Source organism: Mustela nigripes, chromosome 2, assembly GCF_022355385.1.
Source record: "Mustela nigripes isolate SB6536 chromosome 2, MUSNIG.SB6536, whole genome shotgun sequence".
In the NCBI taxonomy this organism is placed as follows: Eukaryota; Metazoa; Chordata; class Mammalia; order Carnivora; family Mustelidae; genus Mustela; species Mustela nigripes.
Window position 1 is genome coordinate 208980571 of NC_081558.1, and position 14431 is coordinate 208995001.

Below are 14431 nucleotides of genomic sequence, written 5' to 3' on the forward strand. Positions count from 1 at the left end.
AGAGGAGGTGGTATTTGGATCCTTTTTGAGTGTAAATTGTCTGATGTTACTACATGATATCCTATAAAAAATGCTCAGGTTTTGCTTAGCGTATGCAAAAGAATAAAATCAGGAAATTCACAGTCCCACCCTCCCCTGCAGTGTCCACTAAGTCTTGGCTCCTGTGGTGGCTAAGGGTGATGACCGATCCCACCTCAAGGCTTCTAGGAGCCCTTGACCTGGTAGAGCAGCTAGGGGCGGGCAGAGGGCGGCGGGTCCAAAGACAGGGAAGCAGGGCTCCCTCCTGCAGGCTCCCTCCTTTAAGCAACAAATGACCTTGAGTGTGTCCTCGAACCTCCCGGAGGTCTAATTAAACTTCTGGGAGCTAATTCTTCAAGGGCCACTGTCCACTGACTGGCACACGGCCCGTCCACACCAGAGAAATTCTGAAGCTCATTTGCCCAGCGAGGCCAGGTAGACCCAGGAGACATGGAAGTGGAAATGGCATTCCCTCATCTGGCTAATTTATGACTGTCCCCGCTCAGCCCTCAGTCTCCTAAGAGGCTCCGAAGTCTGATTTGTCTGCACGTATAGTGGGTCCGCCTCTCCAGGGTGGACCCTCACAACGCGTCCCGAGAGTCTGAGAAGCAGATCGGCATAAGGTATGTGGCTGGGACGCAGGGTTCGGTGGCCAGGGGACCACACTCTGGGGACTGCTGCCAGTGAATTGGCCTGGTGGCCTGGAGAGGCAGCTGGCTTGCCAGATGTGCGTACCCCTCCCCCATGCTGCTCCATAGCAAGTGTGACCTGGGGCTGGGGCAGCTCTTTTGTCCCTTCAAAGCTGAGGCTATACATCAGTGGTCTCTGGGTACAATTCAACTCAAGGTCATGTTTTGTTTGGCCTGCATATTTTTCTTTTCTTTTTAAAAGATTTTATTTATCTGACAGAGAGACGCAGAGAGAGAGGAAACAAAGCAGGGGGAGTGGGAGAGAGAGAAGCTGGCTTCCCACTGAGCAGGGAGCCTGATGCGTGGGGGGGTGGGGGAGTGAGAGGGGTAGGGGGTGGGGGGCTGGCTGAGATCATGACCTGAGCCAAAGGCAGATGCTTAACCACCGAGCCACCCAGGCACCCTGGCTTGCATATTTTTCTAAAAAAACAGAATTAGGTGGCAAAATTTGAGAGATTTCAAATAAATATCTACATTCCAGCTTCTCTTAACACTCCCGGGGTCCATTAAGGCTGTGCCTGAATTCCTAAATGGCTGGCTTTGCTCCCTACGCTCTCTATCTGTAGACACCGGGGCTGACTGAAGAGTTTAACTACCCATGGGCAATCTTATTTCCTAATTCCTGAGCCCCTGGGGCTGCCTCACCAGAGCCTTCAAGCGCCCACCTCCACTTCTAAACGTGTCCTAATGATCTGAAGAGAACACACAACACAGATTATAATGAAAAACTTTAATTTTTATAAAGAACTTAACTCCTCCAAAGCATGTTGCCCTATCCAGGGAACACATAGAACATTCCATACAAAGTATTAAGATCCTGTTTAGTACTTTTTAAAGATTTTATTTATTTACTTGAGAGAGAAAGAGAGAGCTTGAGAAGTGGAGGGTCAGAGGGAGAAGCAGACTCCCTGCCGACCAGGGAGCCCGATGCAGGACTCAATCCCAGGACTCCAGGATCAGGATCTGGGCTGAAGGCAGATGCTTAACCAACTGTCCACCCAGGCGCCCAGAGATTCCATGTCTAAAAAGCTCAGAACAATAGCCCGACATGCCAAGTGCTCTGGGTATATTCAACCAAATTTTAACGTATGGTCACAGGCATCTGAAAATGTGTGGCTTATAAAAGGATTGAAGGGTGCTGTGGGGAGGGTTCTGAATATCTGGTCCCTTGAGGACCGGGAGGACTGCAGCTCATGGGACCTCCTTCTGCCGTAGAAGTCCCTAAGAGTTCCAGTGGGGGAAAGCGCCAGCTGCTGGGCCTGGGTCCCAGCCACCGTGCCTGCTCTGACTCACATCACGGCTCACATGCACTCGGGGTTCCCCTCCAAACCTGAGCTCCAGGTCCACCTGCCTTCCCCGTGGGCAACGTGTGTCTGTGGGAAGCAGATAGCTCATGCAGGGTCCATGAGGGACAAGCAAGTGTGAGACGGTTTCCAGCAGCCCCTGATCCCCTGAAATGCTGGGCAAAATGTGTCCATGTGCATTTTTTGGGTCTCGGGGATCACAGCTTTTATTCGATTTTCAAAGGATTCGGACCCCAAGAAGCACTCATCATGGGGACTATAGTCGTCCAGGCCAGAGCTCTGCCCCAGAGATGTCCTAACCCCTGCCTCCAAGCTCTCCTGCAGGCAGCATGGTCCGGCCCGTGAAGTAAGGACTGTGGTCGGCTGCTCCCGATTCGTCCACTGAGAACGGCCAGTGATGCTTGTGGGTAAGCAGGCTGAAACCACGGTGCGTGTTGACTGCGATTCTCAAAGGTCAGGGAACGCTAAGTGGGTTTTCTTCCACTGCCCTGAGCAATGGCGCCAGCACCACATGCCTCCCCCCTAATTCTTTTCCTCCTCTCTCATCTTCGAGGGATGATTCCCAGAGAATCTTCTGTCTGAGGAAGAGAGTGGCAAGAAAATTGCTCTCTCTGAGGGAGGAGGCAGAGCGGGGGGCGGGGGGACACTACCTGAGTCGCCTGTGGTCGTCCCAACAGAACCCAAATCAAACATGACACACTCCTCACCTCACAGTTCTGGAGGCCCCAAGTCCAAAACCATGGTGTGGCAGGGCCATGTCCCTGTGAAGCCTGTAGGGGGCGCCTCTCCTCGCCTCTCCCAGTCCGGTGGTGGCCAGCAGTCCTTGCCCATCCTTGGCTCACAGAGGGGGTCACTCCAGTCTCCATCTGTCTTCACCAGGGTTCTCCCCATGTGTCCGTGACCTGATTTCCCACATCTTATAGGAGCATCAGTCATAATGAATGTGGGCCTACCCCAGGGACCTCATTTTCACCTGATGACATCTGCAAAAGCCCTCTTTCCAAGTACGGTCACATTCACAGGGACCAAGGTTAGGACTTGAACATGTCTTCTCGGGGGGGGGGGGGGGGGACACAATTCAACCACGATGGGCACTTCGTCTCAAAAGGCCCTGTCCCCTTGATGCCATGTGTTACCACTTACCCAGACCCACTCTTTCTCTGGGGTTCTGGGGAGGCAGGTGCACCCCCCTCTCCCCTTGGCACCCATTCTGAAGTGGAAATTTTTTCTCCAGCATCTCAGTCCTGTAGGAAGTGAATTATTTTGAGATTAACACGTGTGAGTAGGAAGTGTCTCTTTGTGTATTTCTGTGTGCGCGTGTGTGCCTCTGTGGGTATGCATGTGCGTGTGGGTGTGAAAGTGTGTGTGTTTGGAGGGGGTATGTGTGAGGGGTTGATGTAGGGGAGGGGCGGGAGGGAGGGAGGAAGAGGAGGCCAGAGTCACTGTAGCAAGGGCATTAGTGACAAGGGCAGAGTGGTCTTGTCCTGTGACTAGGGCAGAGGGTAAGCTTGTGATAAATATGGGAGTTATTATGCGTCTGGTCTCAGTCCTATAAAATAGGATACTAGTTAGGATACTGACTGTTATTTTACAGGAACCAAAATAACAGGGGTCTAAGGAAGGTCAGAGTTAGTTTGTTTCCCGCAATGCCTGAGCTGATGGGTGAGCAGGAAGGTAGGGCGACCCCGCTCCACGACGCTGCCCAGACTCTTGCTGCTCTGCCATCCATGAGGATGCTGTCCTTTTCCAGAGTCACAGCTGGCTCACTACCACATCCCTGTCCCAGCCACTGGGAAGGGGGGACACAGGGAAGTGGAGGACGCAGCCTTCCCTTCTCAAGAATCCCACTTCTATGGGCCCAAACGTCACTACGGGACCTGGCTAGGACCCTGCAAGGGAGTCTGGGAAATAGAGCTCTTCTCAGAGGCCGTGATCTCAGGACTGCTGCTAAAATCAACAAGGCAGGGACAGACACTGGGGAGCAGCTGGCAGTCCCCAGGGAAGGAACGGGATTGCAGAGGAACAGTGCTATGATGCTAACTAACCCCTCACCCCTTAACGATCTGCAAAACACCCTAAGGACATCGCTACCAGAAAGAGCACAACAGGCACGGGATGAGAAAAACCAGATCGCCAGGCAGAATCGGTCTGGCTTTAACCAACCGTGGGATCACGACAGAGGTTTTATCTCGGGGAGGTGCGTGCGGGGCCTCTCCACCGCCAGCTGGTTTTCGATGACGTAACACGCCTTGCAGCTCTCCAGGACGCGCGCCTGGAAGTACGCCTTGTCCTGCTCCTGCCAGGAGTCCGACTCGATGTACACGTTGAACGGGTCGTGGGAGTGCTCCAGCTTCTTGGAGCGGATGTAGCTCAGCATGATGCCCAGGGTGAAGAAGCCGAAGAAGCCCAGCACCATGAGGATGTAGAGCGCGGCCAGCTGGCCGTCCTCGCTGCGCGGCGACCTGCGCGCCACGCCCGACGCGTTGCCGCCCGGCGCCACCGTCCCCAGCTGCCACAGCGCCGTCAGGAAGGGCGTCAGTGCGGTCGTGTTGGACGGAACCATCCCGGGCCTCTAGCGTCCGCTGCGGGGGCTCGAGCTTGCCAAGAAAATGTTCTGAAAGAGAAGAGCGATCTGAAATTGGAAACGGTGTGGTGGCCCAGACCCGCGCACACATGCGCATTTTGTGACCTCTCCGGGGAGAGGGGGGCCCCGACATACACCCGAGTTCCTAGCAGGTGCCCAGTTGAACCTGAACAGAGCTGCTGCTGCTGCTTCTTCTTCTTCTTCTTCTTCTTCTTCTTCTTCTTCTTCTTCTTTTTTTTCTTTTTTAAAAGATTTTATTTATTTATTTGACAGAGAGAGAGCACAAGCAGGAAGAGAGTCTGGGGGCGGGGGTGGTGGGGAGCAGGCTCCCGGCTGAGCAGAGAGCCCGATGTGGGGGCTCCATCCTAGGATACTGGGATCACGACCTGAGCTGAAGGTAGAGGCTTAACCCACTGAGCCACTCAGGTGCCCCATGCACAGAGCCTCTCTTGACTGACCAATCAATTGATTTCCCTCTTTCTTTCTTTCTTTTTTTCTTTCTCACTCTTTTCTTTTCTTTTTTTGGTTTTATTTTTTATTTGACAGACAGCACAAGCAGGGGGAGCAGCAGAAACAGAGGGAGAAGCAGGCTCCGCACGGAGCAGGAAGCCCAACTTGGGGCTGGATCCCAGGACCCTGAGATCATGACCTGAGCTGAAGGCAGATGCTTAACCCACTGAGCCACCCAGGTGCCACGATTCCCTCTTATTTCCACTCCCACCATCTACCTCCACAGGCGAGCCCCAGAATGAGCTCCTCTAATATACACCCTGGATTATGTGTATGTGTTTTAGTTTCTGTGTTATGGACCGAATTTAGTCCCCCAGTTCACATCTGGAAACCCTAAGCCCCAGTGGACTGCACCTGGCGATGAGGTCTTCAGGAGCTAAGTCAGGTTACAGGAGGCCGTACAGGTGGGGCCCTAACCTGCTAGGACCATGGTCTTCTACTAAGAGAGGGAAATCTCTCCTACACGAGGACCCTATGAGAAGGCGACCACCTGCAAGCCAGGAGGCGAGCTCTCACCAAACCTTCCGGAACCTTGATCTTAGACTTACAGCTCCCAAACTGTGAGAAAACAGATGTCTGTTGTGTAAGCCCCCAGGCTGTGGGATTTGGTCACAGTGGCCTGAGCTAGGACGGGTAAGTGGCACAGGGTTACGTATCTGCCTCTCCTTCCTTTTCCTCCTTCCATTGTGGCTTTTTGGCCTTTGGCCTTGAAGGGGTCAGAGTGTTCTAGCTTGTGCTGTGTTGGCCCCCTCCCTGCCCCCCTGTCCTCTGCTGAGTGGCTCTCACAGGCCATATGGAAAGAGACAGTATCCCCATCACTTCAGTCTGGATGTCAGCATCACTGAAAACCCAGAGAACAGGCCTGGGAACTGTGAGAGCTTGCGTTTCCAAGAAGCTCTGGAATTCTGTCAGGGGGTTCATGAGTCACTGATAAGCTCAACAGGTTTTATTCATATCTTTGAGAACATGCTGGCCTCTATCCCACCACCCCCCACCCTGCCTCCTAGGCCCTGCTGGGAGACAAAATACCCAGAGCCAACTTGATGAGGCCTCCCTTGAAACTGGACCCACAAGGGGCTACAGAGGGCTGACCAGATTCCCAGGCCTCACCCATTTCTCAGGGCTCTCAAAGCCGTTGTGTGTAGCATTCACTCGAGGTACGTTGGAGTGGCTGTTGAAACTAAGGGTGATGGTTTGGGACCAAAGTTTCTGGTCAGAAACCCCATGGAAAGAGAAATTCCGATGTACATGGTTGGGCAGGGTCGGGGGGTGGTGCAGGCTCAGCCTCTCCCAGCCAGGGTGGGGGCTGTGACATCACACATTGTCTCGCTAGGACAGATGTCAATCTAGAGCTATTTCTTAGGATTGCTTAAATTTGGCAACCTCTGAACCCAGCCCTGGGGGGAGATGCTTGGTACCTGCCCTAGACACCTCTCCCTCTACCCGTCCCTGGGATGTCGGTGCACCCCAGAATTCCCGTTGGCCCTTTCTCACTCTGCCCTCTCCCTGGGTGGTTGCACCTGCCGTTCAGGTTCCCCCACATGCCCATGACCCCAGGGGCCCTTCTGAGTGCCAGAGCTGGGTGCCCCATGACCTGCCAAGGATTCAGGTACTTTCAGCCAAACCCCAGGCCCCTCCACCTCAGCCACATCCCTCCTGCCATGCGCCTCAGTGAGCAGAGGGGCCGTGTACCCATCCCCTACCCCAAAACCTGCCGACCAATAGGTCGGTCCTTCGCTCAAAGGCCTTTCCAGGTTCCGCCCTAGCTTTAGGGTGAAACACCCCATTTTCGGCATGGATATGGGGCCAAATGCAAGGACCCCGGCCTCCTCCTCTTACTTACTCGCCCAGACGCTGTGTTCCAGCCTGGCTGGCTGCTTGCCCAGCCCTGTACACATCACCCCCACTTTCCACATCTCCAGCAGAGGCAGCCCCTCCTTCCTGGCCCACGGAACCTACTCATGCTTTTGAGTCCAGCTCAGCCTTCTCTGATGTGTGGGGCTGGCTCAGCACCAGCAAGCATGCCCACCAAGGCCGCTGGGCTCCCTGCTGACTTCACAACAGGCGTCATCCCTGTCCCGCACCCTGTGCCCCGCAGCTTCGCTAGCCCGGCGCTTGGCACGCAGCAGCTGAGGAGCTGTCCGTGAGCTCCTTAATACCTCCTGACGGTGTAACACCTGATTCTTCATAACCCAGTGTCTAATGAACAGATGCTCCCACTGTCTCCCTCTGAGAGCCCAGACTCAGGGAGCAGAAGTGGAGGCTGAGAAAGAGACCCATTGTTGGAATTACACCTCCACTCAGGGTTTGGATTCTGGCCTTCCTGCTTTCCGGCTACATGACTCTGGTCACGTTCCCTCGGCCTGTTCAGTCTTTTCCCCTCTGGAAATGGGGAGAAACATCACTGACATCCGGAGCTGTTGGATCACTGACCCAGCGTGCAGAGACGGCGATGTAACATAGGACACATGGCGGTGCCCACTTAGGGTCCTGAGGGTGAGTGCATTGGTTTTTCCAGCTTTTTAAAGAAAAATCAGCCAGGACACCTGGGTGGTTCAGTGGATTAATTACCTGACTCTTGGCTTTGGCTCAGGTCATGATCTCAGGGTCGTGGGCTCGAGCCCTGTGTTCTCTCCCCAACCCTCCTTCTGCCTGTGTGTATGCTTTCTCTCTCTCTCAATGAATAAATAAAATCTTTGGGGAAAAAGGAGGGGGGCTCAGTCATTAAGCAACTGCCTTCAGCTCAGGATATGATCTCAGGGTCCTGGGATTGAGTCGCTTCTCCCTATCCCTCTGCCTTTGCCTGCTGCTCTGCCTGCTTGTGCGCGCGCTCTCTCTCTCTCTCCCAAATAAACAAATAAAATCTAAAAAAAAAAAAAAAAAAAAAAAAAAAAAAACAGAATGATGGTAGACAACCTCCGGAGGTAACTGGTTTAGAACCAATAGCGCCACACAGCAAGTGAATTTAACAGTAACTTCTACACCTAATTCATATGCGTGGGATCCCGGAGAAGACCTGTTACTTAAAATGAGATGAACTTTCCTATGGCCAGAGGAAACAACCAGAGACATCTGCATTGAAAAAACCTGGCAGGCCAACTATCCTCAGTCTTGCTTTAAGGTAGTGGTGCTCAAATTTTGGCACGCTTTAAATGCCTGCCTGCCTGCCTGCCTGCCTTCCTTCCTTCCTTCCAAGATTTATTTATTTATTTTAGGTGGGGGAGGGAGCAGAGGGAGAGAGTGTCTTAAGTAGACTTTGCCCTGAGTGCAGAGCCCAACAACGTGTAGCTCGATCTCACGACTCTGAGATTGGGACCTGAGCTGAAACCAAGAGTCGGTTGCTTACCGACTGTGCCACCCCAGCGCCCCTGGCACACTTTAGAATCACCTTCTAAAAATGCAGAGTGTTGGGCTCCACTCCCAGAGTTTCTGATCTAGAATGGCTGGTGTGGGGTCTGAGAACTTGCGTTCCAACAAATTCACAGGTGCTGCTGAAGCTGCTGGCCTGGGGACCCCCACCTGGTGACCTGTGGGAATCATCTGGAGAGCTTTAAGAGAGGTACTGATGGTCAGATTCCCCCCTCCAAAGACTGTGAGGTCCTTGATCTGGGTTCCTTTCTGGCATAAATCTTCCTAGGTGATCCTGATTTGTAGTTAAGGCTGAGACCTACCGGGCTATGGAACCTTAAGAAACTGACCAATCTTTCATGCTGCAAGGTGCCAGGAAGAATTTAATAAGAGAAATTATTTCATAAAGTACTTTTTGAAACCTCATTTGTTTTTTAGATTTTCTTTTTTGGTCTTTTACGTCCCTGATATAATCTGAAGAGGAGACACAGGGAGAAATTCTCAAGTCTTCACCATAAACCCAGCTGCTTCCCACCTAATTCACACAGGCACCTTAAATGATACAGCTTCCGCCAGACCCAAAAAGTCAGGTTCATTAACTGCCTTTCAAGTAATGACTGAATTTTTAAAGAAAAAAATCTCCTTCTTACTTTACATTGAATTCATTGTATTGCTTTTGCGAAATGTCCTCTGTACCCCCAAGGCCTGCCTGCTGGGTCACTTGGTATTCTGGGTAATGAGTCTCAAAATGTGTTTGGCAATGCCCTCTTAATAATCAGCATGGTGTAAACGAACCCAATCTGCATGTCAGCTGGGGGTGTATGTCCCATTCTCCAAGTTCACTTCCATTATAATGCCAACGCACTGCCCAGTGGCCACTGTTTCAGACCACTGGACCCACAGGGATTTGAAGAGCAACAAAGTCAGCAATTTTAACTTACAAGAAACTGGACTCCACAGAGTTCAGCTGACCTGCCCAAGGTCATGCCTCTTATCAGAAATACATCTCAAATGTAATCTTGTAGCCATGAACTCACATTTTATTAGTACGGAATAGGGAGTTCTCAGGACTTGGCCGAAAGGTGATGGATTCTAGAATTAAGGTCAAGGGAACTTGAGGACCTGGCCATTTATATCAGGTAAAACCAGGTCTACTCAGATGAGGACTGGCTTGGGACCCGAAGATGCCATTAGAAGACCCCTTTCCCTACTTTTTGTAGCTTGCACAGTGACAAGGGGGCTGCGGGGGGTGGGGCACAAGCAGCAGGAACCGGGGAGGTCCAACTCTAAACACAACATGTTTTATGCCCCGCCCATGCTGAACATTCTCAGACTGGCCTTAGTGGGTCTAGAAAGAGGGGGCTTCTAGAAGCGTCTGCTTTGGCATGGGTTTGAGTCTCCACGTGCGGAACAGATACTGCCCCTAACCAAGGTTAGTACCATTTTCTTTTTTCTCCAAAGCTCACACATACCAACTGGGTCTCCAGCACCCTGGGATTCTGGAAGGTCCCCAGCTGCACCCAGAGGAAAAGAGGGCCGTGAGCGATGTCACGTGGTGCTGGCACACATCACCGCGTTTGCATTTCTCTCACATGTTCCAGCTCCGAGCGCTGTCAGCACTGATAGCAGCCTGGAAGCTTTTAGAACAGATTTCCCAGCCCTGCCACCTTGCCTTCTGTCTCAAGCATTTACGGAGCAACGAAGGTTTCTGTGGGCTGACTCCGTCCATACTTCTGCTGAGAGTGCTAGATGTTGGGGCGGTGGTTGGGGGGTGTCCAGTTCAGAGCCAAGAGATCTGAGTTCAGGAGGCCTCCGCTGGGCCTCAGTTTACTTATCTTGGTAAACAGGCATAACGTTCCTATCATCTTTTTTTTTTTTTTCAACATTTTGTTTGTTTATTTGACAGAGAGACAGTGAGAGGAAACACAAGCAAGGGAAGAGGGAAAGGAGAGGAGAGGAAGAAGCAGGCTTCCTGCTGTGCAGGGGGCCCGAGGTGAGGCTCGATCCCAGGACCCTGGAATCATGAAGGCAGATGCCTAACTGACTGAGCCACCCAGGCGCCCCACGTTCGTATCATCTTAACGGCATTCTTCAAGCATTTCCTCAAAGAGCAGCCAGTCCTGACATCATCATCAGGCTTTACTTGCTGGAGGAAGCAGAATTAGGGCAAAACCAATTATGGATTAGCCTAATTTGGGTAAATATGCTCTTACTGCGTCAGGAATTCTGCAAGCATATTTTGCCTGGAAGCCACTGTCAATTATTTTCATCTTTATCTCGACAAATTCTGGAGACAGATTTACCTCCAAGCAGATAAAAAGCCAACAGGGGCCCCCAGACCCTTCCAGGGTGTGAAGGGTGGCCATGTGACCCAGCGAGCTGCTGAGGGGGACCCCGCCAAACTCAGTTATGGGAAAAAGGATACGCATTTTGGCGTGGAGAATGGACGGGAGGATTCTCATACTCCGGAGGGCAGCTGAAGTCACACAGAAAGAGGGCAAGTGGACGATCCCCTTCAGCAACTTAAATAAATGTGAGGACCCTCAGTTTTCTTATCCAAAAACTGGCAATAATGGAATCTCCCCTGAGCATAATGGAATCTCCCCCGATAATACCCCCGTGAGGCACGGAACAAACCCATAATTTTGCTACCTCTAAATTTTGTTGCTCTCTCTGCAAGAGGGGCGTGAGTGCCATATTTGCTTGTCAAAATTCTACTGGTCCTCTAAACGTCTAGTCCTATGCCAACCTGGGTGCAAATGCTCCTCTCCCACTTTGATCACCTGGTGCCTTGGCTGTACTGCCCATATTCTAATTTGTATCGTAGTGATTTATGGATTTGTCTGGGCATTTCCTTCCAGAAGCTCAGGAAGGTCAGAGACTGTCTTGCTCACCTTGTCCCCACATTCTTATAGAACGCAGAACCGTTCTATAAGAGATGGCTGAATTAAATGGGGAGGCAAAGTATTAGATTCAACACAAATGCAATGTGATTGTTGAGTGCAAATAACCAATGAAGTATAATACACTCTTGAAAGAAATTGGTGAGTAGCCAAAAGAAAACCTCTTTCAATATAGTCTGGTTTTATATAATAAAAGGTAAACAATTTTTATTTGTATTTATGTATTTCATTAGTATTATTTATTTTGTATATGAAAATTGATATTATTGTTATTAAGATTTTATTTATTTATTTGACAGAGACAGACACAGCGAAAGAGGGAACACAAGCAGGGGGAGTGGGAGAGGGAGAAGCAGGCTTCCCGCTGAGCAGGGAGCCCTGTGCGGGGCTTGATTCCAGGACCCTGGGATCATGACCTGAGCTGAAGGCAGACGCTTAATGACTAAGCCACCTAGGTGTTCCTAAAATTGGTATTATTAACATAGTTACATACGTATCCACAACCTACTTTCTTCCTAAAAAGGTTGAAGGCGGTCAGTACTCGTTGACAGTATGGCTGAATTTTTATCCCTTCTCCACTTCTGATAACCCCTATCCTGTTTTTTCTTTTTTCCATGTTACTTAAACTATGCTAATACGTTTTTCTTATTTATTATGTCCATTGCTTATTGTTTGTCTTACCATTCCGGTGGTAAGCTCACCGAAACTTCTCCACCGAAACTCAAGCTTTTGTGTGCCTGTGTTCTTCTGCATGCATCTCAAGGTCTAGAACAGCATCTGGCATACGGTAGGGGACACGATAAATATTCATGGTGTGCAGGCGTGCATACAGGAATGCATGAATGACTAAATGTCCCATTCGACTACCAGAAAGCCCCAACCACCAGCTCTATTGTCAGAGACTTAAGATGACAAGACTGAGTCCTCTGATGTCTTTACAGTGTACTTTATTTTCAAAACAATCCAATTTCTAAGAGTCAGTCCAAAGCCAGACCTCCAGGGATATTCTTAAAAGGGAGAACGCCTTCCTCACAACCATCCTTTTGCTGGCCTCTGACGGGTTTATGAAACATCACAGAAAGCGGGTTTTGGCCCCTCCTTAGCCATCCATAGATCAGAGTGAAGATGCTTTCTGGCAAGTCACTGCATATGAGTTTAAACAGCTGTGCCATCACACCAAAGCTCCCCACCACCGGGATGGTAAATGACAGCAGTGGTTACTGATCAGGACTTTCGTTAGTGGAACTAGAAGCTCCTTCTTAAACCTTAAATGGGGACTCAAACCGTTCACATACAGCAGTTTGAAAAATCCGGGGTGGCTGGGGTTGGGGGTGCGGGAGACAATGTAACGGGTGACACAGATCCTGAACGTACACATGGCTGCTATTCGGTCAAGTTTCTTCCAGAAGCTCCCCAATTACTACAGTCAAGAGCAGATACCATCAATGTACTCCACGTCCCATGCCGTTTCCCCAGGGAGATGCCAAGGCCCGAGAACCTTTCTGGTCAAGAAATTCAAAAGTTCCCTTTGAGGCCGGATATATCTGCAGGTACCCCCTGAGCTGGATGGTGGTCGTTGAAACCCAGAGGGGACTGGGATCGCGGGCGGTTTTAGTTTTCTTTGGGCGCTTGGAGGTAGTTCCCAAATTTTCTACAAGAATGTCTGAGGTTTCATTAAAACGGGGAAATGTGGTGGTTCTTTGGTGGTGAGACCATTCCCAACGCGTGCGCCTCTAAGTGAAGCCCCGCCTAGAGAAGGGAGACGCGGGCCGAATCCTCCGTCCCGTCTGGTCTCCCGGGGCGGGGTGGTCGCGGCGCCTCCGGCCCCCGGGGCTGTGACCCGGGCCCTGGAGCCCCCATCAGAGTGGCCCGACTGGGGCGCCGGCGCGCGGGGCGCGGAGCCGGGAGGCGCGAGCGTGCACTTACCGGGTCCGGGGCGCCGAGGCGGCGGGGTGCGCAGGGGGTCCGCCGGGCCGCGCGCAGGACACCGACGGCCGAGCCCGAGGCGGCGCGCTCCCGGCGGGTGGCCGCTCAGGCAGGCGGGCGGGCGGGGCCTCTCGGAGCCCGCGGGCGCCCCGCCCCGTCCCCGCGCGGCCCGGCCGAGCCCGGGCCCACCGACCCACCCCAGACCAGCCCCCGCCCACCCGGCCCTCCGCTGCCCTGCGGAGCGCCTAGGATCGCGCGCGGTAGGCTCAGGGTCTGCAGAAAGTCCCTCTAACTACAATCGCCAGCCAGCCAGCCAGACAGACCCTCCGGTGGCAGTTAGCAGTGGGCAGGCTAGAAGCAAGAGAAAGGCATTCCGGGAGACCCCCACCCGCGGCCAAAAGCCAGGACAAACGTCCCTTCCAACAGCTCCCAACAGGAACTCAAAGCCGCTCACAACCCCAGCAGACTCCGGTTAGCCGCATCCCCTACCTGAGCTGTGTCCATGCAACCGCGAGCCAGAATTATGCAGTGTGGGGGTGGGGGGCATCCAGCTCTGAGCTGGAAGTGCAGCTGGGCATGGGACAGGTGTGGTCCCCGCCCACGGGGGGTCAGTCGCTGGGGCTACCCACGCCTTGGTCGGGGCACTCCAGAGTCCTTGGGGGCAGAGGGACCGGCCACGAGGGACAAACTGCACAAGGGCCCGAGTGACCTGCCAGCCAATTTCACAGCCGCTGCCCACAAGCATGGGGGGAGGATGGGGGGCGAGGCTGGGCCCCGGGCCATTTCCAAATGACAGGCCCGTGGAAGCTCTGGGGAATGAGGTCCAGGCTCACGCTCTGCAGGCGGGAAGCAGAGGAAGAAGGTTCCTGACGTAGAGCCTGAAGATGCTCCCTCGGCTTGGTCTTCCTCCTTCACTCTCCTTCTTGGGTCTTGGGCTGGGTGCTGTCCTGGGGAGCAAGACCTCAGAGGGGTCCGCCGCGGCATGGGACATTCCACGGCTCAGCTCAGCCGGCAAAGGCCGAGTTGGCACCTCCCTGTTTCGTGGGTACCGGTACAAACCCACCCCAGACACCTGGGAAAGCCTAAAGTGCCCTTGGCCTTGATGCGTTAGTTGTACTCTGCGAAGTCTATTCCCCCGGCAGGGTCTGA

The 14431-nt window shown here is 52.6% G+C and overlaps 1 protein-coding gene across 3 annotated transcripts; it reads right to left on the reverse strand.

Annotated features, from left to right (window-relative positions):
• Positions 1–1428: 1428 nt before the first annotated feature.
• KCNE1 (potassium voltage-gated channel subfamily E regulatory subunit 1) lies at positions 1429–13912 on the reverse strand. 3 transcript variants are annotated; one of them, XM_059388230.1, is made up of 3 exons: positions 13283–13352; positions 4175–4625; positions 1429–3255 (listed from the first exon to the last, which is right to left on the reverse strand). In XM_059388230.1, exon 2 carries the CDS (start codon positions 4572–4574, stop codon positions 4182–4184), a length of 393 nt encoding a protein of 130 aa, XP_059244213.1. In that variant the 5' UTR covers positions 4575–4625; positions 13283–13352; the 3' UTR covers positions 1429–3255; positions 4175–4181. The 3 variants fall into 3 exon arrangements, with proteins under 3 accessions (XP_059244213.1, XP_059244211.1, XP_059244210.1); XM_059388228.1 differs by lacking the exon at positions 13283–13352 and adding an exon at positions 13772–13912 and having other exon boundaries at positions 1429–4625; XM_059388227.1 differs by having other exon boundaries at positions 1429–4625.
• Positions 13913–14431: the final 519 nt, after the last annotated feature.